The 26,136-nt window shown below is 40.9% G+C and overlaps 1 protein-coding gene across 5 annotated transcripts in view; it reads right to left on the reverse strand.

Annotated features, from left to right (window-relative positions):
- pde1cb (phosphodiesterase 1C, calmodulin-dependent b) overlaps positions 1-26,136 on the reverse strand; it is a 90,486-nt gene that overhangs the window by 46,447 nt on the left and 17,903 nt on the right. For 2 of the 5 annotated variants that reach the window (XM_088311121.1, XM_088311123.1), the window contains exons 2-4: positions 25,467-25,517; positions 24,210-24,375; positions 4,842-4,868 (exon numbers count right to left, since the gene is read on the reverse strand). In XM_088311121.1, the coding sequence (XP_088167247.1) occupies positions 4,842-4,868; positions 24,210-24,375; positions 25,467-25,517 (244 nt within the window). Of the gene's footprint in view, positions 1-4,841; positions 4,869-9,491; positions 9,994-24,209; positions 24,376-25,466; positions 25,518-26,136 lie in introns of those variants that run through there. The other 3 variants (XM_088311122.1, XM_088311124.1, XM_088311125.1) reach the window with 2 other exon arrangements.

Below are 26,136 nucleotides of genomic sequence, written 5' to 3' on the forward strand. Positions count from 1 at the left end.
CTTGTGATCAAACACAATCCAAAATAGCAACCGGTAAACAGTTTCTGTTCCACCAACGCCCAACCCACATAGACCCCCCACACAAATCATCTCTTTCTTTCCATCACTGCAAGAAGTACATTCTCTCCTTCTCTCTTTCTCTTTCTCCATCTGCACGAGAGGCTGTCCTGGTGTGTCAGTAATGACAATGTCCCAGTGTTCCTCTCTGCCAATTAGCCCGGCCGTAATTACACGGACACATGTGGAGCTGTCAATCACGCCGCTCCTCCAAACAGGAACTCTCCCTCCTGCCACCAAGAAAGAGAGACCACAAACTACGTCGACCAGTACCAGGTTGCTCAATTACACTTAACTGCGCAAGCAATCCCACGGGTCGCGTTGAAAACGGCATTGGAGTGGTGCCTTGCAAAACTTGATTTGTTTGCAGCCAGCTTTATGGACTCCTTGCCATGTCCTGTTTTCTTGCTTAATGCACTTTGTGCCAACGCACTCTACAGATGGCAGCTGGCAGCAGATTCAATTTGTAACAGGAGCACAACAACAACCTAATATACAGATATTTAAGCTATATACAATATAAGGTTGGAACGACACATACGGTGGCCATGGTGAGGTGACTTGGGATACGAATTTAATTTGATCCATGCTCGGAAAACACTCTCAAATCATCTTTCTCGACTGAAAGGAGTGGAAATGGCCCACCCCACCAAAACATTTTTTTTTAATAAAAGAATAGCATAAAATAAACAAAGATTATGTAATTAAAACAGTAGCAAGACAATTAAATACAATGTAAAAACAGCATGATTCATTGCTGCAATTGGTTTCATTACCCCTTCTTTTATGCCGGCCTTGGCCACTGGGAGGCAGTACTAATGGTAAAGTACAAAGACAATACAGTCACACAGAGACAAATGAAGAAGAATAGTATTTTTTTTTCTAATACTACTAAAAGTGACTCAGTAAGATACTGAAATAGCTGCAACTGTTTTGTTGAGGATAAAGAATACAGGGAACCCCTCTCCACTTCGTGCTTCAGTGTTTTTTCTGCGGACTTTCACAAAAATATTATTACCCTATAACCGTGAAATAGTCTCGGACGCAAGATGGACCAATGAGCGCACGAGTGGATTTATACCGTGAGCTGATTGGCTGCGCATCATCGCAGCCTCACCCAGCAAGCAGGGCTCACTCATCTCGAGGACGACGCAAATAAAATGTTAAAGTGTTTGTCTTAAAACCTCACTTACCGACTTACTAATTTGAACCCTAGCTGGGTACCCCAACTGTGCTTTAAACCCCTAAGCGTTGCATTTTATCCAAATGTCCTTGTTGATGTTATTGTGCAAAGCGAAAGTTATGCAAATTACTTTTATTGTTAAACATTCACGATAAATGTCAACATTCAAATTAATAACTAAAAAGACTGCTTTTCAACCCCTTTTTAAAAATGTAGAGTTTTATCAGTATAAGGGACATGGGGGGCCAGAGCCGCAAAATTTTCCAAGTATTCATGTAGAAAGTAGAATAATGCATTCTGACTTGAGATAATTGAAACATCAGAACTTTAAAATGCCTCTTGGTTGCTCAATCTATTGAATTTAGTCAGAGCAAATAATCACTTGAGAGACCTGAAAAGAATAATTGCCCCCGATGGCATGTTTGAGATCAATAAAGACACAGCTTTTATAAATGATACTTAAATATCCATTACCTCCTCATTCGGTGGCATTAATTAAAGCCGTCACAATTGTGCTTGTAACACAATGCATTTAAGTCAAGTTAATAGAGGGCCCGATTTCCCTCGGGCGTCTCCGACAGGGGGCAAATAAATGAAAAGTTTCACACTGCCGTCAATAATGTGGCATGAGATTTATTTTGTCAGGGATGGGTGAGGTTGCCTACGACACAGATAAATACAGTCTCGAAATGCCGGGCTAACAATGAGCTCTCAATCACAAGCGGAGATCAATTGAGACAAGGGGATAAGACAAAGTGATTCTGAATGCATACTGCGATCAGATATTTATGACTCAAGTAACAGCACGGGACTAATGTCTAACCTGGGGAGGGAGTATCAATTTAGAGGAAAAAAATGGAAGCGCAAAGAAACGGCACACTGTATACAGGTAAACATGTCATGGCCACTTTCATTCTAAGTGCACTTGCTATCGTAATCATGGAGAACCAAGGATTTGCGATATTCTTTTCATACATTTGCCCTGAGTTACAGTATGCAATACTGGAATCGCTCATTTATTGCAGGAGTGATATTCCAGACCACCCCAGCAACAGATGAAATCTGTGGCGCAGCGATTAGACAATATATGCAAGTGAGGTATTATTGACGTGCAGTTGCGTAACTTAAAAGTCAAAACGTTAGAACTTTATTCTCGCGATATTGTTAGATTAGGCCTCTACGGCACACTTTGTCCTCATTCTGCATCGTCCAATCAATCTGCATCCTGGCACACTTACCAATTGAAACCAGTTAAGACATTGAAGTCACACATAGAACATACAAACATGTTGTTTTGGAGAGGCTGCACTCCTAGCGGTGGGTGCGGCTAATGAAATCTAAGAATAGGGATCATTTTGGAGAAGGGGACACCTGGCAGTATAAAAGCTCTACAACCTTGTGTCAATCTTTCTGGCATCTGTTAAACAGTTCTACTAAGAATTTACAGTCTTCTGGTAGTTACTGTCAGTGTAGCTGGCATTAAAAATACAAGGTCCAGCAGAGGTAAACCGGCAACCTATTGATTGGTTTCAAAGAGGCCTAATCTTAACAAGTTTAAGACTTTTCTAATAACATTACAACATTTTCCAATATCATTAACAATTTGAGTCTTGCAAAGCAAAGCGGTTTTATGTCATTACTTAGTTTGCATGAACCTGCAACATCTTTCTTGTAACTATTTTATTCTTTTAACATAAAAACTACAATACTTTTTAATAACATTTCCTTGTTCTCGTTACATTGTCATTCTATAAAAAGGAAATTTTTTCTTCTTGAAATACTAGGATGTTTTTGTCTTAAGATTAGAGCGTTATCCTCGTAAAATGAAGATTTTTTCCTCAATACAGTACTACTTCAATCTCGTGACTCGTAAAATCTCTTTACTCATCATAAATTTATTTGCCTGATACTGCAGCTTGTTTTCTCATAACATTAAGAACTTTTTTTTGTTGCCAGAGTTCAGGTGAGGCCTGGGAGAATGACTTCTAGATGGCTTGGAGGAAATTCTGGTAAACCGTCCAGCGTCTCAGGGTGGGGTGCAGCAGGTATAATGGGATTACCTCGGTTCAAAACATTGTGAGTCGTTGGGAAGAATACTTTGAAGACCTCAATTCTACTGACACATCCAAATATGACGAAGCAGAGACTGGGGTTGAGGACGCTGAGGTGGTCAAAAAGCTTGTCGGTAGAAAAGCCTGGGAGCTGGTTGAGATACGCACGGAGTTCTTCAAGTCTCTACATGCCGTGAGACTGTGCTGGTTGACATGGTTTTGCAACATCAAGTGGATATTGGGGACCGTGAATTTGGATTGGCAAAAAGCGGTGGTGGTGTGGAAGGGAACCCAGCGGGATCATACACAGGTTCATTTAGGGTCCATCAACAAATCAAATCTCAGATTAAGGAGTACAAATGTGGTTTCTTTCTGGCCGTGGAACAAAGGACAGCAGAGTCCTCGAGGGTACATGGGAGTTCGTCAGCCAGTCTACATGTGCTTTGTAGACTTGGAGAAGGTTTTCAATCATTCCCGTGGGTGATTTTAAGGATAAGGTGGGATATTCGATCACCGTATGAGTGACGACAGAGTTTGGTCCACATTGCCTGAGATTTGTTTCCAGTGAGGGTTGGCCTCTAACAAGACTGCCCTTTGTCAGTGAATGATTTTGTTCTTAACCTTCACAGACTTCTATGCGCAGCTGAGTCATCGAGGATTGGGTTTTGACCTCATTATTGAGTCTTTGTTTTGTATATGATGTGGTTCTTCTGACTTTATTAAGCCACAATCTTCAACTCTCACTGGAGATGTTCACAGCTAAGTGTGAAGTACTTTGGATGTGATTCAATGATCTCTGAATCTCTGAAACTGGTTGGGTGTCTCTCTGTGTTGAAGTTGAGATACTGCCCAATGAGTAGGAGTATCTAATTGTGCTGAGGGATGGAGCGGGAGCACTGCAGTGATGCAGACTCTCTATCGGTCTTCCATGATGAAGAAGGAACTGAGCCAAAAGGCAAAACTCTAGATTTACCAGTCGACCTCTGTTCCAACCATCATCAGCACTGGGTCATGACCTGACCAAAAGAAGTTTACTGATGCAATCCGCCGAAATTAGTTTTCTATGCTCTCCTTTATAAAGGGTGAGAAGCACAATCATCCATGAGTGGTTCAGAGTAGAGCTGCTGCTCCTCCACGTTGCAAGCACCCAGATGAGGAGGCTCGAGTATCTGAGTCCCGGGCATGTCCCACCGGGAGGAGGCCCTGGGGATTCCCCAAAACGCGCTTCAGAGTTTATGTTTCCCTGACCCGGACACGCCTTGGGATCCCGAGAAGGGCTGGACAAAGTAGGTGGAGAGAGGGACGTGTGGCCTTCCCGAATTAAAATGCTGCCCTGTGAGCCGACACCAAGTAAGCAAAAGAAAATAGAGGGATGGATTACAGTTTATTTATTCGAATAAAAAATAGCGACTTTCTTCCCGTAACACTGAATCTTCAGTAGTGTTTTTTTTTTCTTATGCGGCCCCAATATTCCTCGGTAACAAAGTGATGGAGGTAAAATCATCTGGGATGTGATGAGGGTAGTCCAATGTTCCATCGTCAAGTCTTACCTCTGGGATGTCTTCTTGTACTTCCGCCTGCCAAAGATAAACACCAAGTTACATTTGGATTGACTGTTAAGTACTTTCAAGAGTACTTGTACTCAAGGCAAATGAGAAACTATCAAAGACAATGCAATAACCACAGAATTACTACGAATACAGACTTCAAAAGTGGTTAAAGCAAAGAATACAAAAGCAATCCTGTCTGACATTTATTGAGATTAATTTATTTATATAACAGAAATAGCATAAGCTTGTCAAGTAGACGCAGTAAACTCAACAACAGTGCAATTACTTAGGCAGATAATTTAGGAGAACAGCATGAATAAAACATGAGCATTCACTCACACAAACGCGTGCACACATCCACTCCACCCTCTGACATCCTGCCTACTTTAATACGACGTGGAGCCTACACACACCTACTATCACTTACGCTAACATTTGGCCTGAAACAAACACCCACGCCTCCGCCAGCGTGCCTCTAAAAGCCCAATGCATACACACACTTCAGGCACTCATCATCGACGAGTTGAGGGGGTCCCACTTGAGTCCGAAAACACGTGGGCTTGGATTGAAATGCTGCTCAGGCACAATTGACAGCACTTGGTTTGATTTGTTTCTCAATCCTTCTAGGTAGAGCTCCATCCTCGAGCTGAGGAACTCCATAGAAAAAAAGAAAACGGCTATTATCTGGCCGGCGTCCAGTGATTTAAACGATTGGCATGAACGCACTCTGTCGTGTTCATAGTGCCAGATCTTGTTTGAGTTGCGACGGAGGTTAAAAGGGGAAGACGATGGGCAAACAGGACGGCAAAACCTATCACCACATCCTTCAACCCGCTCATCAAATTGTAAAATTTGAATGACTGGATTTACACATTTCATTTTAAAACATGAGTATGTTTTGAGAGAGCTTTTTGGATAACATTTGTAAATTATTATTTCATGTTGTCATCTGGTGGTCTTCCACCTTGAGTCAAAGTCGCCTATCCCTCAAGGGAGCCTTCCATGATGAACTCTTGATAAAGTCATTAAATAATTAATTGATTTCCTTTAATCAGGGGTGTCAACAGCGAGGTCGGTCCGTGGCGGACGTGTAATTTATTTATGGTAATCCATTGGAAACAATGCAAAGGCATAAAGGGGCAATTTGTCAATTGGGGTAGAATATGGCGGGATAGTAAAGCACAACACGCTGTTCGGGGATGTCACAAAATTTGACGCCGCATAATTGACTGCGTAGAAAGGACAAAACGTGTCTAAAGCCAATACGCTCACCATCTACGGGTGATTGGTGCACCCCGTAAGACACTCTGTGTCATGACAGGCGCACCAATCATGCAGTCGGATGGCAGCTTACAGCGCATACAGTAAATGTCACCACATCACCATAGAGACATGCCAAACGGCCATGTGTTGAGTGAGCTTTGCTCTCAAAGGAGACATTTCGATTGGTGAAAATACATGATGTATAGTAGAGCTGGGCAATTAATTGAAACGTAATCTTGAATTTTGATTTTGGCTTTGCTCAATCTTAAAATATTAGAATCGAAAACCAGCGATTGCCATGTACAATGTGAAAGTACACACTACACAATAACACACATTATGTATGTAAATACGGGACATACAACGTTTTGAAAACATTGCCAGTGCTAACGCTAAAGTCAATGTAAAATCCCATTGACATGCTAAGGAGAAATTCGCATCGACTTCTGAATCGAATATTCACGCAAAAACATTTTAGGAACACATATGACAGTACTCAAAGGCAAATATTCTTCTCAATCTGGGAAATACAAGTTATGTATTAATAGAGCTCAATCTCAACTTCCTTCAACTCTTCTCATCTCTTGAAAGCGTGCACTCCATACTGTGCATGGACGGTACCACACTGCCCCTATGAGGCTAACACACGCACAGCCGAAAGGATCACATTTTTATGTTTTTATTTTTTTATTTTTTTTTTTAATCGCTATTAGTATATTATTTAGTACTTTATTTATTTTTTGATTGGTCTATCAAGTTATATTCCAAGTTGAGTTTTCCAGGATTTAATTAAGTTTTATTGTTAAACCAACACACATTTCCACGTGAAATGGCATGAAATATCATACCCGATGTCCCAGGTTAGCCTGGTAAGTCCCAAGAATACGATGAAATAAATACGATAAAGAGATGAGAGATGAGTATTCACGGGTTGAATGTGTGCAAAGACGCAATACAGCAAAAGTATGGATGCAACAAATGTGGGGCAGCAGCACAATGTAAATGTTAGAAGCATGACATTTACAAAGTCATTTTGGACTTGACAAAAAGAATGTTAAAAAAATAAAGTTTTCATGAAGGGATGGATGGGCATGAGTCTAAGATACTGCAAAACAGAATCAATCAATCACTTTTATTAGTCATGATTTCAATATCAATCACAATAATTATGATTATAACATTCCCCATAATTTCCCAGCCCTAATACGGGGAAATATTTTAAAGCGTAGTTAGTTATAGTTGTATAAAGTAAGATATGAGAGAAAAAAATCCAAGCATAAAGTGTAAAAAAGTTCTGTACTTATTGTATCGATTACTGTACATATGCCTTTAGGAGGCGGGGCTTTAGGGAGTAGTGTGTGACATCAGCGAGTCTGCGTGTGAGTGTCTCATGGTGAGCTATGGCCAACAGCAGCTCCGGTGTGCGAGTCTTGCACATACTTGAATGTTGATGAAGTTATTTGTATTTGGGAACGAATGTAAGTCAGCAGCACAGGTGACAACGCAATTGCTTTCTTTCTGGAAGCTCACTCGATAGCTCTGTCATCGCGATGAAAGATGTACTTGGCATTGTTGTCATTGTTGATCTCGAAACAGGCTGAGTTGAGTGGGGTTGAAAATAAATCGTGTGCACACGTGCTGTATTTCTTAACTCCTGGGGTATTTTGAGAAAAAGCCTGCCAAAAATGCATGTCATTTAAGACAACTTTGGACTCTGAATACATTATCATTTAACTTGTGCTCGTCTCCGATTCAAACATTGGCGAATCTGGCTATATTAAGACCAGCCGTGACTAAAAATAGCAAATCATCAAGCTGCATCTCTCAGTGGTGGTCTTGTTCTGCACTGTCTCGGTTTAAGCGGTTTCTACAACACCGCCGCTGTCCACATGTGAGTCCACTGACGCCCTGTCAACATCTGGAGCTCCCTTTCTTCAGACAGCGACTAAAGTGACATCTGATGTGCCTCGGGAACACTCTAAGGACTCACGCGGATCATCATCCGGGCTGACTGTCAAATGTCAGATATCTGGACGGGACAGCGTTGTGATGGCAAAGTTAAGACTGTGACAAAATGGAAGTCGGCCGAGGAAACTCAATGTGGCAGCGGATGATGGAGGTCGGTGAAGGGGAGCGGAAGACAGAAGGAAATAAGGACCAATCCGCGGAATGGGAATAAAGTATGATAAGCAACCTTAATGATAGCGTGATAACGCTTAAGAACAAGGACACAATCGCATTACGAAAGCTTTAGATCCCCTGTTGCTGGCTCGCAATGACGAGAACTCAAGAGCGCATAAAAGCTAATTGCCACTCCATCTTGGGCGCGGAACGCAACGCTGAGTTCCGGGAGCCAAGAAAGGTCAAGGAAGGTGTTGATTGCTTGGCAAACAGGCATCGGTTTGAAAATATCTTGTAAAAATGTCAACGCTCTGAGTCCGCCTCTTTTATGTGTAATCAAATGAAAAAACGGCACAAAAAGAGAGAAAGGACGAGGGCGACGTGAACAGGCAGTAAATTTCCTGCGTCAACCATCGCAAAACACTAGAGCGGCTGACGATTCATATTCTGCTTAACAGGAAATTGAACCTTCTGAATCCCTTTTCAGACTGCCTCTAGTTTTTGTGTTTGTTGCCGTTTGGTGTGAAAAGTAGCAACATGGCAACATTTTACAGATTTGAAGTTAGGACGTCAGTTGGGATTTGAAGTTTCAGATCTGTCTTCCCTTTTGTGTCTCTGACCAACAAGTTGTATACAAACTGCACTAACAAGTTATCTCATCCAGAAAGAGTCTCGCAGTCATAACAGAGTTTATGTAAATTTTGTCACAGCAGAAACTGCCGCTGTCATGCACCGAATTGTGTTTGCGGGAGGAAAAAGCATAAAGCACAGATTCACATTTTAAATTCCTGTAACTTGGCTGCTATGTCAATCAGATGGAGAGCTATAATTTTAATTTCAACATTTGGCATTACTGGCTTCTCAAATACAAACTCCATTCAGCCATTTTGTTTTCTCTTTTGCAGAGTTTGTTTATGAAAGTGAGTCGCACGAGATGCATGAAGGTCTGCCACAAATTTCCCGGTTTCAGAGGTGGAATGGGGAGTGCATGTAATCGAACAGAGAGTTGTCAATTTGATCCAGAAATCAAGTAATTCTACGGTTTGGGAGTTTAAGTGTTACAGACAAGCGTTGAAAAAACAACTTCTTTAACGTTTCCTGGCTTTTTGTCTCAACATGCTCCCTCACCTACTTTTGGTGCGTCACCCGAAACACACTCCATTATTCATCATAATTGTTTAGGATTCGCGAGCTCTGTCTGGCATCATTCATACGTCACTGACACACACTCACACACACTTGTTGAGGAAAAGTGGTAATACTCACAGTCCTCTGAGCCTGAGCCAGATCTTCTCAATTTGTTCCGGCTGGAGGTACTGGAGGGCCGTGCTTTCAAACTCCTCAATCTCTTTGGTAGGAGACTCCATGACACACGCGCGCACTCACGAGTGACGACACTTGTGCCAACGGGAGAGCGGCAGAAAAGAAGAAAAACTTTAATCCCTCACGTGCGAAAGGGAGCGAGATGGCAATGTGTGACCCGACGTTGCCTCTTTCTTCATTCACACTGGCGCCCACAGCTACGTTGTGCCGGCCGGCACGCTTCCATTCCCCCCCCTTTTAATCTTTTCTGTCCCCTCTTGTTCAATTCTGCGAGAGAGTCTTAAAAGCTGAGGCAGCTGTGCGCTTTCTCAACTGTCCGGAATGCTCACTCGTCTCCTGCGCGAGTACAGGGGTCCTGCAGCCGTGCCATGCTCGCTCAGCAATGACGCTCAGCAATGACGGCAGGGCAGCGCAATCCGGGATTAACGCGCACCACTGCCGAGCTCTTCACACACACCGGGGAGGGAGAGGAGAAACGGTGGCAGTCAAAGAGGGAGGAGTCAGGGCTGATAATGAGAAACCATGTTCCGTTTCATCCGCTGGCAGGCGAAGAGGGAGGGGAGATAAGAGAAGAGTGGATGACGGTATTGAATGAGCAGGATTACTATGAAAACGTTCACATGACAACAAAAGCCACTAAAATTCGAAGGGAAAAAAAAAAGAACTGAAAGGGTGTCTTGAGGGAAGAAAATGAAAAAACTGCAAGCAAGAGGCAGCACAGAAGCTGTATACATACAAGGTGTGCAAAAAATATTTGGAATATCAATATGTTAATCCTCATTTAATGCAGGTGTAATAGACCACACCCACAAAATCCTCATAATTTACAAGGAATATTTTAAAGCATTGTGCATAACTGTAATACAATTTGCACGTGAGATGCAGCTATTATTTTTATCCACTTGGGGTTGCCATCCCCATTTTCCATTTCTTTTATCAAACCAATCACTTAATCACTGAAAAATATCACATTAATAACAAAAATTGGTTAACAAACTAATAAGTAAAGTTGTCGGTAAATTAAGACAAAAGTGAAATTTATTTAAATATACTATATATATGTTTCGTGACATTTTTTTTTTTTGACAGTGTGCAGTGAGATTTTTCAGCATTGCCTTCAGATATGAGTGACCTGATTTAGGGGATTTGAGATAGAGTCGTCATTTGGCCAATTATTTTATTTTATTTTTTTGCTTTTACTTTTTGGCACAAATTTGAGATATAGGTGCTTTATTCAATTTGTAACAATGTCAGATACTTCCAAAAACAGGAGGGCGGTTGGTGACATTTCACATACAGATGCACAATCACGGTTGGAAGGCGTCTCTAAGTGCCCACCCACAGCCAACTTGACATCATCCGCAAGTGTAGATCTTGCAGTTTTGTTTTGTTTTTTTACTGTCAATGCATTTTGCACGCACTTCATGTACTCCAGCGCATCCTTTTGTCATCTGAATTTAAAGGGAACCCCCCAGGGAGGGGGAAAAAATACTCTTGACACACCCAACAGCACAGGATTAACATTAATGCAGCAAAAGTAATCTATACAGTTGCCAGCTGATATAAACTGACATTGACATTGTGATGATCAGAAATACAGCCTGTTGTCATCTAAACATGCAAATAATACATTTGCAGAGCAGAGCGGGATTAACTAGCATGCAGACAGCGGCGTTGACGCTGAACTGACCAAGATTACGCTGATCCAATGAGAGCATCTCAGCATCTCACATGGGCAGCCCCAACACAAGCGGCATTGTGGCACGTAATCATAACAATCCCTCCTCTCGCTGTTGACTATAGTTGCAAAAACAGCAAAATGGGTGAGACTTAGGCCGGTGTGATGAGGTCACAATATTTTGTTGTGGTTTATATGGTCACTACAGTGGTGCTTTGAGATACGAGCGACACTATTTGCTTGTTTTTTGAGATTCGAGCCATCAATCTGCTAGTTTTTTGCTTTGACTTGCAAGCACAAACGATACGAGCGGTTTATAAAGGTAAGTGACATTTCACAACAAGGAGTAGTTTGGCAGACAACGTTGGTAAATATTCTTAAGAAAAAAGCGGCTTCAAACTGTTCGTTGACACATTCAGCTGAATGTCCCCCAAAATGTTGGGTTGTGGTGTGTCAATTACCTGCCACTAATTTTGTTGCGATTTGAACGGATGAACGGTGACACAACTTCGCAGATGTAAATGGAGCATGGCAGATAGAATTTGTAAATTCCTAAAAAAAAAAAAAAAAAAAAAAATGGCTTTTAGCTGTTTATTCCAAAACCTAAATAGTCGTATATTCACTGTCCATCATTTCCTACGGCGAAACAAGACTGTGGTTGAGCATTGACGTTCCGCAAACGAGACCAGTATATTTACTTCTTTCCTCTGTCAACTAACAAGGTGATAAGAACATCAAGCTTCATATTCTTTTCTCCGAAACTTGCAAGAATGACTCAACCCGGCCTACCAAAGCGCCTTCCCTGCCACACTCTGTGGTCTTTCAATTACTTGATGCATGATGCCTGGATAAAGCCGGGGCAACACCTCAAACGCGTCTCTCCCTTTCATCTGCGGTGATGGCTCTGGTGCAACAGGTTCACCCGGGCATCAAGAAGCCTGCTGATGTACTCTTCAAAGGCGCGCTTGCCTAAATGCACTCTTCATCACGGCTTTTTGTGGAACTATGACGCCCTCTCGGGGGACCTGCAGCGGCAGGCGGGTGACTGCAGGTCAGAGCGAGGGGAAAGTGTCGACACCAATTGCTTGGAAATTTCACGGTTTGCTGTTCGCGGGTTTGCACACCCGGGAACTGGATCCCAGGGAGGTCGGGAAGTGTTAATAGGACAACGGCTATGTCAAAAAAAAAAAAGCTTGGAAAGTCAGCATTCGGAATTGAATGCAAGTTGTGAATGCAGAAGAGCATGTTACAACTGGTTCCGCCATGTCATATTTCACACCGACATGGGATGATGGCTTCTGATTTTACCAATATTAACAAATACAAAACTCGCGAAAAAGGTTGGGATATTGGAATTTTTTTTTTGTGAAATTTTAAACCCAAATTTTTTTACAAGACTGTTCTATGCAGACGCACTTGTTCATTAATATTGCGTCTGCGGAATACGGATTAAGCAGCAAGCCATATTAGAGATCACAGTTGCTCAGATAACGACCAATCCTAGCTCTTCTTCAGAAAAGAGGTAAGCTGCGATTGGTACATGAACCCTGAGCAAATGTGATAACTTTCCATTAATTTGTGTGGCAAAATGGCGGCCCCATGAGATGGCTAAAAACGGGTGGATTTTGCTGCTTCACTCATATTCCACACAAGCAATATTAAACACAATGCCATGTTTAGACTTGTGAAGGCAAATTGAACATTTTATTGTAAAGATTGTTTTGGGGTCAACTTCCCCTTTAAGGATGAACTTAAAAAAGGATGTTCTCTGAGGGCATTAGTCATCAACAGGTTGCATTACAAGGCCTCCAGTAGGAGAACCACAGGTAAATTACAATTTATGACAAGTGAAACTGGAGTTTTAAAACACATTAAAGATGACTACAACGGATAATAACACGAGCCCATAAACATCATCATCATAAGATGATCATATTGTCAGACTCGGCTGAAATGCCGATTGTCGCTAAAGACGCCATCTCTGCAAATATCTTTGATGTTGCATAGTGAATTTGAAAAGGTTCTTCACACTTAAATTCATTGGAGAGACTCGAGCTGTGCTTTGGTTAATAGTTCTGCTATTTTGGTTATGGCTATGGCTCAGCATTTTTAGCTTTTTAAACAATATGAGGTGAGATAGTTAGTTATGACTACACTACCAGAGTTTTGTTTCCAAATGGGAAAAAGCTGGCTTCTATTTAAGGGAGCTGTTCATTTGTCTTAAGTGAATGACGCACCCGGCGACATTAGTTGTGCAACATGCATCAAGATTTGATATCACACAAGCGCAGACAGAGTGGAACAAAGAAAATCAGCTGAGCGCAGACCTTCGCCAAGGTCGAACAATAATGATAGCAAATATCCTTGCGGATGGGAAAAGACAAATAGAAAGAAAAGCAATTGTGATTGTTTATTTGCTCTGCGGTTAATACAGTAAATTAAGATGTGGTCTGCAATGTGACAATAACAATGATGAAGGGAGACGTAGTTAAAAATAATAATGTGATTCGCTACTGACAGAATGTGAATGTGATAAATACAAAATTCACAGTCACATAAAAAAAAAGTTATTTTGCCAACTATTGATAGTGATGGGACAACACTAATTCTCAAACTTAACAACTCTGAGATTAGCATCGCCATAAACTCACGGATCAATACATGCCCACATTGACGTATATATAGGCACTTCAATCTGCTTAAAGCCACTCCCAATCAAAGTTTACTCTCAATCTCAACAAAAAACGCAGAGAATTACACTTTATATATAAAGCAACCCAATAATTTTGTTTTAGAAAAGTCTGCTTCGATTAAAGCTGGATTCTGGGGGAACACTCTCTCGTCATGATTTTTTAGTAACTTATCATGGAGTGAATACAACTAACCAACCAGAGGGATATGTCAGGTAGTTGCTAACGCACATAGCTGCTCCCAAAGGCTTGAGGGAATTCAATGAGCTCTATCAAGCTAAGGAGACAAAAAAAAAATGGAAAAAACAAAAAGTGCACAAAAATTTGGATATGGGTTTTAGGTTGCTATATTTTTGCCTGTGGTTCTTACACTAACATAAAATTCTCCAGGAATGTTAAAAAAAAGACATTAAGAGCGACACATTGCCAGATGGGCGGCACGGTGGCCGACTGGTTAGCACGATGGCCTCACAGTGAGAGACAGCATCGGGCGTGGGTACGATCCCGGCTCCGGCCATCCTGTGTGGAGTTTGCATGTTCTCCCCGTGCTTGTGTGGGTTTTCTCTGGGTGCTCCGGTTTCCTCCCACATTCCAAAAACGTGCATGGCAGGCCGATTTCACACTCTAAATTGCCCCTAGGTATGAGTGTGAGCGCGGATGGTTGTTCGTCTCTGTGTGCCCTGCAATTGGCTGGCAACCAGTTCAGGGTGTCCCCCGCCTACTGCCCGAAGATAGCTGGGATAGGCTCCAGCACCCCCTGCGATCCTAGTGAGGAGAAGCGGTACAGAAGATGGATGGACATTGCCGGATGAATTAAAGTCTCGCCTTGAAGTTCACTATGTGACAAAATGTATCCAAATGAGTTATTATGACACAGTGGAATTTACATTTTCTAAATTTTCGCCTTCGGAATTTAATAACGATCACAGTGACAGACAAAACAAAAAGACTCAACAATCAAGTCGTCCAAAAATTAATGACTCAAATGACTCTGACAAAGGCTGCGAATGACACAGGCCAAAGATATGCTCGTCATCGTGACAACTGCACTCGGCTCAGCTATTCTCGTCACAGCACCCATCGCCTTAAAGCCCACGTATCACAATCACGACATTAACGGCGGCGGCCATTTGGAGGTACATAAAAAATTCAGATCTCATTAAATTCCCAAGCAAGTCGTTAAGGCTATCTATGCATCGAAATAGCAAATGCGGGTGCCAGTAATAGTCACACTTTGGGATCATTATCCGTCATAATACGTAATCTCCCATCGAGGCATCACTTTGCTTTTTGCATTGGATGACGGGGGAAGAGTCCAAGGTTGCATGAGCATCCAGCCACTACTGTATGTTCAATTCCCCCAAAAAACGGACGAGGAAACATATACCAAAGAACATGGACAATGACTGGAGGTGAAAATGAAAAAACAAAAATAGAACACTTTTCTGTTTGAGATATTTTAGAGTGTGCGTGACTTGGTGAAGACGAAGAATTAACTTGGCCCAATCCAATTTATTGATTAAATGCAAAATGAATATTAAAGCTGCAAACAGGCCCTCTGACCCGTTTTCATGGCGAATTCTTTAAACCGCTGCGAAATTCCAGGTTGGACCAACATTACATGCCGTAGGCAAAATGGGTGATGCAATTTTGCGTCACCCATCAGTCTAGCTAAACTAAAACGCAAGCTTCTAATTGCGGCTCTCTTTGGTGTTTCCCTACTAAGTGTTTGTCAGACAACCAGCCCCGGGATTGGCCAAAAGTTTCTTTTACATTTTCGGAATGTGTCCTTCCTTGAGACCTTTTCAGTCAAACTCAATCAACCTCTATTAGCATCGCACTTTTCATACATGTAAAGCAAAGCGCTTTCCATGAATTAAAAGTGGTTGTATTATGTGCAAGATCCCTAAAATAAATGCATTTTACCTGGATGGATACACAGAGTAGTGCCTTGAGACATGATCTTAATTTGTTCCTTGACCACAGTTATCCTCAAAACACTCATATCATAACATATTTTAATTAGGAAAATGAGCACTGAATATTGCACTCAACCCCAGGAGGAAGTACACGACAGACAGACAGACATTATTGAAATGTCTCAACATCTCTCAGCTCATCAGCACGGGACTATTCGTCATTCTTTTCAGAAGACAAAGAAGTATATAAGGGAATGCTGTTACATCCGTTGCGTTAAGTGTTAGCACCGCAACATAGATGCTATTTAGCATTAGCATTTAGCAACCAGAGTGAAATATGAAACGATTTGGTTGTTTTAAATACATTATTTTCTCTTTGATATACATTTAGTTTGTCAGTAAGCCTCAACTGGAAGTGGCATTAAACAGCTTGAAGTCCCTTTTTTTCAGAACTGCTCACTATTTTTCCCAGAGAATTGACTACTGCAATATAAGCAAAGCAAAATGTTTGCCAGGACAGCACATATGTTGAAAATCTCCTACATCGAGTCGCTTGTATCTCAAGTGGCATGTGGAGGCCACCAAAAAGATCATTCATTTGTCAGAAGAATAAACAACCCTGCATATTTCATCCACATTCACACTTTTAGGGTTAGGGTGGATGGAGATGACAAAGCACGGTCAGGCAAATAACACTTGAGGCGAGTAACAAGTTCTCTGTATTCTACATGAAGAAAAGTAAATAAAAAAAAAAAAAAAGATTTCCTGCACAAAAACTGTGTATTTTGAATCATGTTTACGACGACAAATGGAGAGTTGACTTCATTTTCAATTTTGACAAATTGAATTGAAATGTTTTTAAAAGGATGGCTGGCCGGAGGAGTTGGATTTTTTCCATCTCCAAGATGGAGGCCAAAACTGCAAAAGTAAGCCCTTCCAATAAGAGTATAGACTCTACAAAAAAAAGGTCGCTCTGGTCTAAATGAGCGCGACGTGTAAATTGCATCACTCAGTAGCTGTCGATAAAGTCATTGGTTTTTGCCTCAGTAGTTTTGAGCCAGACGCTGGGCGTCATCCCAACCTTGGCTCATCTCTCTGTTGTCAACACTAACGGCTGTCCCGGGCGGTGACGCATGGCCATTTTCTGTTTCCCGAGTTCACTTCAGGGTCAAGGCTTTGGCAAGCGGCGGTCTGGCGGTAACTCAAACATGTAAAAGTGACAAAGTTCCCTGCAGATCTACACCTTCACCTGAAGTGCCTCCCCTCCTGGGTTGTTGCAAGCCAGAGTGCCCTTTACAGGAGCAAAAACAAACTTTAAAAAAAAAAAAAAGCTCGACCATGGTGCTCTTCATGTAAACTTTGACTAAAATGACTGGATTAGACGTTTGTTGCTAGATGTACTTACGTTTCACGCGATTCATGCTTCCTTTCCACATTTTAGAACTCATAACTGAATAAGTAGCTTGACACTGTGCTATTAAATTGATGGCAACTGCGCGGCGAATTCAGGGTTACCTGTCCGTTTTACTTGGCAGAGGCATAATATTACAACAATTGCACGACAACTAGTATGTCATGTGTTTTTAAAAAAAAAATATTTGCTGTAATGACAAAATTAAATCACCTGGGAGCAGTGGAAGAAAAACATGGACATCAGTACAAAATGGACAACTCAGCTTCTCACAAGCTCAAGAAGATAGAACTGAGTATTGTTATAATGAAGGCCTAATTGTATTGTGGAACTGTTTCGGTTAAAAAAAATATATTGCTTCGTGGATAATAATAAGAGGGGCATGAAAATGATGTGCAGGTGCGCATTCACGCAGAAAATTTTGGCGGCATTAGCAGTCCAGATTACTATAGACATCTGTGACGCATGCACATCATTTAGTATTTTATATGGAGCTATACAATGTGAATACTGTACAGCTAAAGAACACCTTAAGATATTGTTATAGGCTACAACAATCAATAAATGACACACTAATATGGAGCAAAAATAATAAATCATTGACTCACCGCTGCCAGCGAGGTCATGGGTCAAGAAAAAAAATTTGCACCAAGCATTATCACTATTTGAATGTCACATTATCATTATTCACAACCTTTAAAAATTTTTCCCACATTTTCTTATGTTACCGCCTCATCCCAAAAGGAATAAAAAATGTCCCAAATTAAATTTACAGTACGCCCTAATGGGAACATAAAAAAAACATTTTTTTTGGAGGGGAATTAAAAAATAGATAAATCAAACATACGTACACACTGAAAGTATTCACAGGCTTTGCTCAATACTTGGTTGATGTACTTTTGGCAGTAATTACAGCCTGAAGTCATTTGGAATATGATGCCACAAGCATAGATGGAAAACCATTTTCAGTTCGACTGGATTCAAGTGTGGGCTCTGGCGGGGCCAATCGAGGACATTCACAGAGTTGTCCTGAAGCCACTCCTTCTGTGTTGTCTTGACTGTGTGCTTAGGGTCCTTGTGCTGTTGGAAGATAAAGCTTCGCCTCAGTCTAAGGTTTGAACACCCTGGAGAAGGTTATAATCGAAGATGTCTCTGTACTTTGCGAAATTCATCTTTCCCTCAATCGTGACTAGTCTCCTGGTTTCTACCGTGAGAAACATCTCCACAGCATGATGCTGCCACCACCATGCTTCACTGAAAGGAGGGTATTGTTGACCTCTAAATAGGACGCCTGACATTCATGAGGCCAGCACCATGTGATTGCTCAGTTTAGACTGGCAGACAGCTCTCAGAAAATCCAAGCGAGTTCGGAACGCCTTTCAAAAACGAACAATGGAGGCCACTCACTGAGCTCATTGGAACCTTCAACATTTTTTGTCCCCTTCCTCGTATTTGTCTCTTGAGAAAATCCTGTGCTTTTCCAATCATGTCAAATCAACTGAATTTACCACAGGTGAACTCCACTTTAGCTGTTGCAATCTCTCAAGGATGATCAGTGGAAACATGATGCACCTGAGCGCAATTTTGAGCTTGAGTCAAAGGCTGTGAATACATACAGTACATACATGTGATTTCATCATGTTTTTTGTTGTTTTGTTATATATTCATTTTTTTAAAAAAAAAAGAAACATTATTTCACAATGTTAAGATGGGGTGTGGTGTATCGAGCTTTCAGGGGAAAAAAATAAAGAATTGATTCTCTTTTGGAATGAGTCCATAACATAAAATGTAGAAACACTTAAGCGCTGTGAATGCTTTCCAAATGTACTATATGTGTAATGCACGGACATTTTGCTTTGCTTAGTTAGCAAACTTCAACTAGAGTGGAATTAAACAGCTTGAAGCCTCTTACTAAGAACTGTTTACTATTTGCCAAAGGGCTGCTATTGTAAAATGAATTGAGTGCCCTGTAAACACAAAAAAGAAACAACAAAAATTGGCCAAGTGACTGTTCGTATTTAATAAAAAATAAAACAAGTCTGTCCGGCTTTTAGAGATATTGTAAAAGGGGCTTTCAGGCAGTTTACACAAAATTAGTACATTGGAGACTTGAGAAAAATGCCAGCTTTAAAAGTGTGGGTAAAATGTGTGATTCAATGGGGCAAAGTCCAAAAGTAACACTATCGTACAAACTAATATCTACTCAATATGTATCTGTGTATTGCGTGTTTACTAACTGAGATGTCTAAAAATAATCAAAAAAGGTTCCACTGCTGTGTGTTTTCAAATTTAGCGAAGTAAAATTAGCAGGGCTTTAGGGGCTACTTACACGGTGGCAACATATTGATTTAAGCAAAGGTTAAAAGCCTTTCACCAACAACATTGATGAAATTTATGGAAAATAAACAAAACAATAGCCAGCGTGGGATTTTGGGAACCTCGGCACGGCAACACGGCCCGTTAATGTAGTGCAAATGTATTAAAAGCCAATGTCAAAATGACGTGCCCTCAGGCACGCAGTTTTAACGTCACGACTGCGAGGTGACGCTCTATTCGGTCGATGTCTAAGCACTCTCGGTCACTCTCGCTCACGCACACTCACACATCAGTGGAGGCTCATTAGCCGCTTTGTGGACTTGTGATGAAAGCAGCGGTAGCCAAAGCAGGGGTCGGCCAGCGCAAACAGGGCTGCCACAGAGGCGGACGCTTTAATCAGCTGCGCAGCGCGTCGTCCAATTAGCAAGCAGATAAATCACAGCACTGACCGCAGAAGCCATGCGGGCCTCTGAAGTCAATCGTGCGGCCGTGTGAATTTGAAGTCTGTGACGCCACTGCATTTTGAATTGGATGTTGGGGGTCATGTGAAATAAAGTCAATCTCACGTTTGATGTGACACATTGTAGTTAAGGTAAATCATTTTAAACTAAAAGAAAAAAATTTTATGTAGTTAGAAGTGGAAATTTTGAATTCAAATGGAACTTCTTTGCTGCTGTCAACACAATTAGGAAATGGGGATATTGGGTAGGAGTCCGAGCTTTACCTTTAATATAGAAAAGTCATACTTGACTTTAAGTCGCAGGTCCATTCAAACTATGGGAAAAAAAGTGTGCCGTCTAGTCCAAAAAATACAGCATAAGAATGACTGGACTTGAGTTTATGTCGCAGATGTTTGAACAACCTCGAGTTTATTTTGTTTTGTAAGTTTTACAAAATACTATGCGCATAATAGAACGTTTTCTAAATAAATGTGAAAATATTCTAAAATATTAAAAAGAAAAAAATTTTAAAAACATCCACAAATATGCAAATCTGTGGATGTCGAAGCGCAAGTATGCCTTAGTAGTCTGTAAATACGCGTTTTAAAATGCTTCTTCAAGTCTTGATGTGTGTTCCTGATCAAAATTGTCATTTTAAATGTTACCTAGGAGAGATGACACTAACCTGCCAAATGACAATGTAGCAATGATGTCGTTCCGTAATCAAACACCAACATTGTGAATGTCTCCCGCAGTCGGTACCAGCTGAGGAGTGAGGCCGCGCACAAAACAGTGGGTCACTTGTGGTACATACGCCAACGCCATTGACAAATATTTCTGTTTTCACCTTCAGCAAAAGGCCGTTGATTCACTGCTCAGCTCATTAAAACATAAAACGGCAAGAGGAGCGTGACACCAGTTGGGCAGATGAGTCAGCGACTTTTAAGATACCAATGGCTCTATATTGTTTACAGTGAGTCACTGAGGCACTTGAACATGCGGCGAGTGCGACTCTTGAACATTTTCGCCCGCTCATGCGACGTGAGCAGTTTTTTAAATGTGTAATATAGCTTAACTTTGTTCAAATCGGGAAAGTCAATAGCCAGTACTCCTGTCCTGCCAGCTGCAGTTGATGCCAGCACTTTCTCCTTCTATAAAATCTAATTCTCATAGCCCCCAGAGTGTAAAAAAAACAGCTCGGGCCTCGGAGGTGACACAGCATTTACATCATTTTATGGACTACTGCAAAATACTGTGCTCATTTAATGACTCCCTACTATAGTGGTGCCTTGAGATACGAGGGAGCAGATTTAAGATTTCTGGGGGTACCAGCCATGTTTTGATAGACTATTTTGCTTTGATTTACGAGCCTAAACTTGAACTATAAGAGCTATACAGCGGCAGTGAACAAATCTCTTCACAATAAGAAAAACTTTGGTAACATAGTGAACGACTCATTAAAAAAAAGATTTAGTTTATCGGTATATAAATTGAGTACTTGCAAATACCAATTACCGATACTTGATAATGCCATTATGTCTTGAATTTTGCTGATTTTTGTTTTCATTTCAATCAAAACGGTTCAAACATTTCTAAGTATCACTCACACATAGAAGTGCAAATATTAATTGAGTAATCAAATTAATCCACAAATATTTGGATAATTGATTGACTGACATTTAACATAAAATTGCTCTAACCCTCGGAGGTTCAGTCTCTCAGTCTATAAACTCAGATTTCTGTAGACCTTCAAAGCAGAATGAATTATTTTTGTGTTTAATAAAATAAGAAATTGGTAAACATCCGCTTTTACTTTCAAAAACAATGTGAAAAATTTCAAATGTTACAGACCAAAGTAGTGCTTGTGCATTTTCTGCACTATTCATTTGAAATAATGTCCTGTTTTTTAAATGATGGGAGGAAAAAGAAATATTTTTTTTTATCTAACTCATTGATTAATTGAAAAAAAAAATCAATTAAGAAAATAATCACTAGTTGCAGTCCAAATCAAGTAACACATCCTTACTGACACTTGAACATCTAAATGTGAGACTGTAATGCAAATAAACACTTCATATGAGATGAGTGCAGTATTTAAAATAGCGTGCTCATGCTAAGCTATCTATATCTTAAAATAACACAGGAGCAAGCCTCAGAAAGAAATTAACCCCCCCCCCCCCCTCAGCGAAATGAATGTTTGTGTCATAGAGACAAAGATTATTGGCGACAAGAACTGCCCTGTATTTTGAAATGGCAGACGAAAACAGAGACACTAGAAGGGTAGGAAACAAAATGATCTCATCTCCAATTCAAATCTTGAATACAATCATCAAAATGCATTTGGACCATGCGCCTGGAAATGCCCGTGTGGCGCCACCTGTGGCAATTTTGTCTCCGGAGCCATGAAGGTTAATTGGAATTAGACGGTTAAGAGTTGTTCAATATTCCAAAAGTGACAAGGCATTATGGTAATGGTCGTTTGAAGTCCTTGTTATCAAGGTGGAGTAAATCTCGGCCACATCCCTTGAGGTCAACGTCCTTACATAGCAATTAGCACAGTGGTGTGCGCGTGTGCACTGTATGTGCATGAGTGTGCAGGTAGGATTAAATGTGAGAGAGATTATCGTCTCTTCAAATGGTGCCTCGTCAATTCAAAATTCACAGTCAAATAAATAAAACAAATCACAAAATGAGCGCTGAATGCCAAGAAGCATAGACACTTACTAAATGTGCACATTGCGACTGCCGCATTGACCCAATGCAAATGAAAGCCATACAGTATGTAAGTATGCTTCTCCTGTATGTATTATCTCCCCGGTGAATGCACTCAAGTGTCACATGAATGTCCCAGGGAGCATTGCGCCGTTATGAAATATACAGTGAAAACGTCATAGTCGAAGTTACGGTTGGGAAAGTGAATGACTAAACATAGCTTCATTAATTGATCAGGCAGTGATTGAAGAAGAAAAGACACTATAATGAAAATACAATAAAGAAAGGTGCTGATGAGAGTTTTGCTGACAATTATGTGTAACAGACTACATAACATATTTATTATATGTATAGCATCAATAGGTAAATAAAATTATTGTATGCAAGTGATATTTAAGTGGACAATGTTCCCTCGCTATTCCACGGTTCAGTTATTGAGGCGTCACTTTATCATGTTTTCATTACATCCATAACTTCATCTGTTGCAGTTATACCTCGCTATTTTGCGGCCTTTATTGCGATTTTTCTTCATTCCAAGTCGAACCATTCAAAAATTGTAGATTTTTTTTTTTTTTGTTTGTTTAAAAATGGGGAAATGTGTTTTACAAAACTCGTGAACATGAACGTGGGACATCTTATCGTCCCCCAAATCCCAGTTCCCTCATCGTGCATGTGTTCAGTAATCCGCTCTGAGCATGTTGCTTCACTCAAACTGTTTGGAAAGAAAGACGTTCAATTGTGCTGTTCAGTTATTCATAATTCCCCCCCAAAAATGAGGTGCAGTTTAGGCAGTACGAGGAAAGTAAACAGCTGTGTTCAGAAATTTGAGCGGAGCGTACTTTGCCTCTGACAGCACACAAGGATAATAAAGGGCCGGTTTAAAAACCATATTGAAGTTTGTCTTTTTGCCTTAAATTGGTTGAACCGAAATCATGTGTCGCATTGAAGCCAAAAGGTAGAATCCTGGTGGGTTAATGAGACTTGCAAATCTTTAAGGGAAAGCGAATCCCAAGTTGTCATGACTACAGTGCTCAACTTCCATACTTCCAGATGAAGTTGCTTCTTCTTGTCCTTCTGCTTTAAAAGAAGAAGACGACGACTAAGACGAAGACAAAGTCATGGCAACTTGTTTTTGGTTTCCACATGAATTTATAAATCGTATTAATCCAACAAGATTGAACCTTTGGCTCCAATGCACCCAATTTGACTTCGGTACTCCGGCTTCCTCCTGCATCCGAAAAACATGAATGTTAGGTTCACAGCCAATTGCATTGCATTTGATTGGTTGGAGACCGGTCCAGGGTGCACCCCGCCTCTCGCTCAAAGTCAACTGTGATAGGCTCCAGCTCACCCGCAATACAAGAAAGGACACAGCGTTACAAAATGGAACGGGTGAGAGATGTTTAGTTTGAGGGAGCGTGATGATCAGCACAGCTGCCTCACACTCAAAAAGATACGGTTTCGAATCGGTGAAGCTTTCTAAGAAATCTCAAACCTGATGGCCGTCTTCTCTGTGGCGTCTGCTTCATCCGTCAGGGGGAGCTCATCTGCCAGAATCTCCTCAGGAGTCCGGGGGTCATTCTGGGTGGGCTTCTGCTCTTTACCTTTGATGCCCATCCCTGCTGTGATGGCGTTCCATAAAGCACTTTGGGACTTGGAGCCTGCAATTATGACAAGAGATGTTTTACGTGTGTCTGTGTGCTGTACACAGGGAGTTTAGTTTGTTTACTGGTGAGGACCACTGAAGCTCAGTCACTTAAGAGGACTGGAGGAGCATTCTAATGCTGCCATCATGTGGGTGTGTGATGTAACACAGGCTAAAATGACACGACATGACAGGAAAAAAATATATAGATTAAAACAACAACAAATATATATAATATTATCAACTTTGTCCCACAATGACATGTATAAAACATAATGATAATTTGGATTGGAAATCTGTTCATGTTGAAGTTTGCGGTTAGAAAATCTCTTCTGGATTAATTTGCAGCAATTGCATTCAAAAGTATAACTGACGAATGAAAAAAGCTGGAGCTTCAAGTAGTTTGTAAAGGTGCAACATTTGCGGCTCAGTGGAAGATATTTGTGGCCCACTACTTGACATCAAAGTTCAATATTGGTGCGTTTTTTTGTCGTGGGTGTTTTTGTGTATTTTCTTTTTTTTAAATCACTTCGGGCTAGGTCGGACTCATGACAGCTTTGGGCGAGCTATAACTCTGAAGTGACACCAAGAGGGATAAAAAATGTCCTGTCCTGTCACCCGGTCCCAGTCATGTCTTTTTCAAAAAGGTTGGTGACGAGAACAGCCAACTTCAAGAAAATAGGGAGATTGATTTTTTTCATTGTTGTTGAGCACAGGGGAACCCAAACAGAAAGTTGCTGTAGGTTAAAATTCTGACGTCGTGACACCATAATGAGTATGCAAAGTAGCAGGAATATAAGAGAGATGACTGGTTTGCCAATCGGGTTCTCGTTCTGAAGAACCGTTAATGTTCCGAATTGTTTTTAATAAAGATTAAGAAAATTGGATTAGTTGTACTTTTTTTTTTTTTTTTTTTTTAATACTACAACCGTTGAGGAGGAACACTTGATGTGGCCCAGACACACCCAGAAGTTGAGTTTGAGACCCCTGTTCTCATAAGTAAGTTTAAGTATATTGATTGCACATGACTGAGAGTCGTTATATGTTCACCTCGCATACAGTGGACGGCGTTAGGCGAATGAATGATGGTGCAATTCATACACTTACGTGCAAAACTGGCCTGCGGTCGACTTGAGCTTTCTCCATCTTCGTTTGCCACTGGAAAGGAGAAAAACAAAAATGATGAAGCCAAGTGAGAAAGCCCAGCTGGGAGCATGAAAAAAAAAAATGAATACAAATAATGAAACGGTGTCAGGAAATTGACAAAGTTGTGCAATATTGCTGAACCCATTTCACATTTACTTTGGTTGAAAGGATCTTATAGCGACAGGTTATTGAGGAAAACTAATTAGCTACTCTATAATGTTCTCTCTCTGTCTTTTTTTCCCCCCTATTTTAACTTGTGCCAGAGCATCTTAGACCAGAAGCTTAAGTTACCATGGTGATGTGGCTCACTGGAGAGTGTGCCATCTTTGTACATAGACAACGCACACCTGAACTGTCAGGTTTATCACCACATATCTCCAGGCGCTTTCAGTGTGTTTTGGAACGGGAATATTGCATTTTTCTTGGCAAGGGGCAGTGAACTGTTTTTTTTTTTTTTTTTTTTTTTTGGGTGTCTCATAATCCTAGTAGAAAAGACAGTCAGAGAGAGAGGTTAAACAAATTGTGAAATCCTGCAGGTTGTGGATTGAAAGCAAACAAAGATAAATATAATAAGTTTTTAAAAGTCATCCATGTACATTTGGGATTACTCATTATTTTATACAGTCGAGGG

This window comes from Idiotropiscis lumnitzeri, chromosome 12 (genome assembly GCF_059441095.1).
Source record: "Idiotropiscis lumnitzeri isolate Australia: NSW breed Sydney's pygmy pipehorse chromosome 12, RoL_Ilum_1.0, whole genome shotgun sequence".
Classification (NCBI taxonomy): Eukaryota; Metazoa; Chordata; class Actinopteri; order Syngnathiformes; family Syngnathidae; genus Idiotropiscis; species Idiotropiscis lumnitzeri.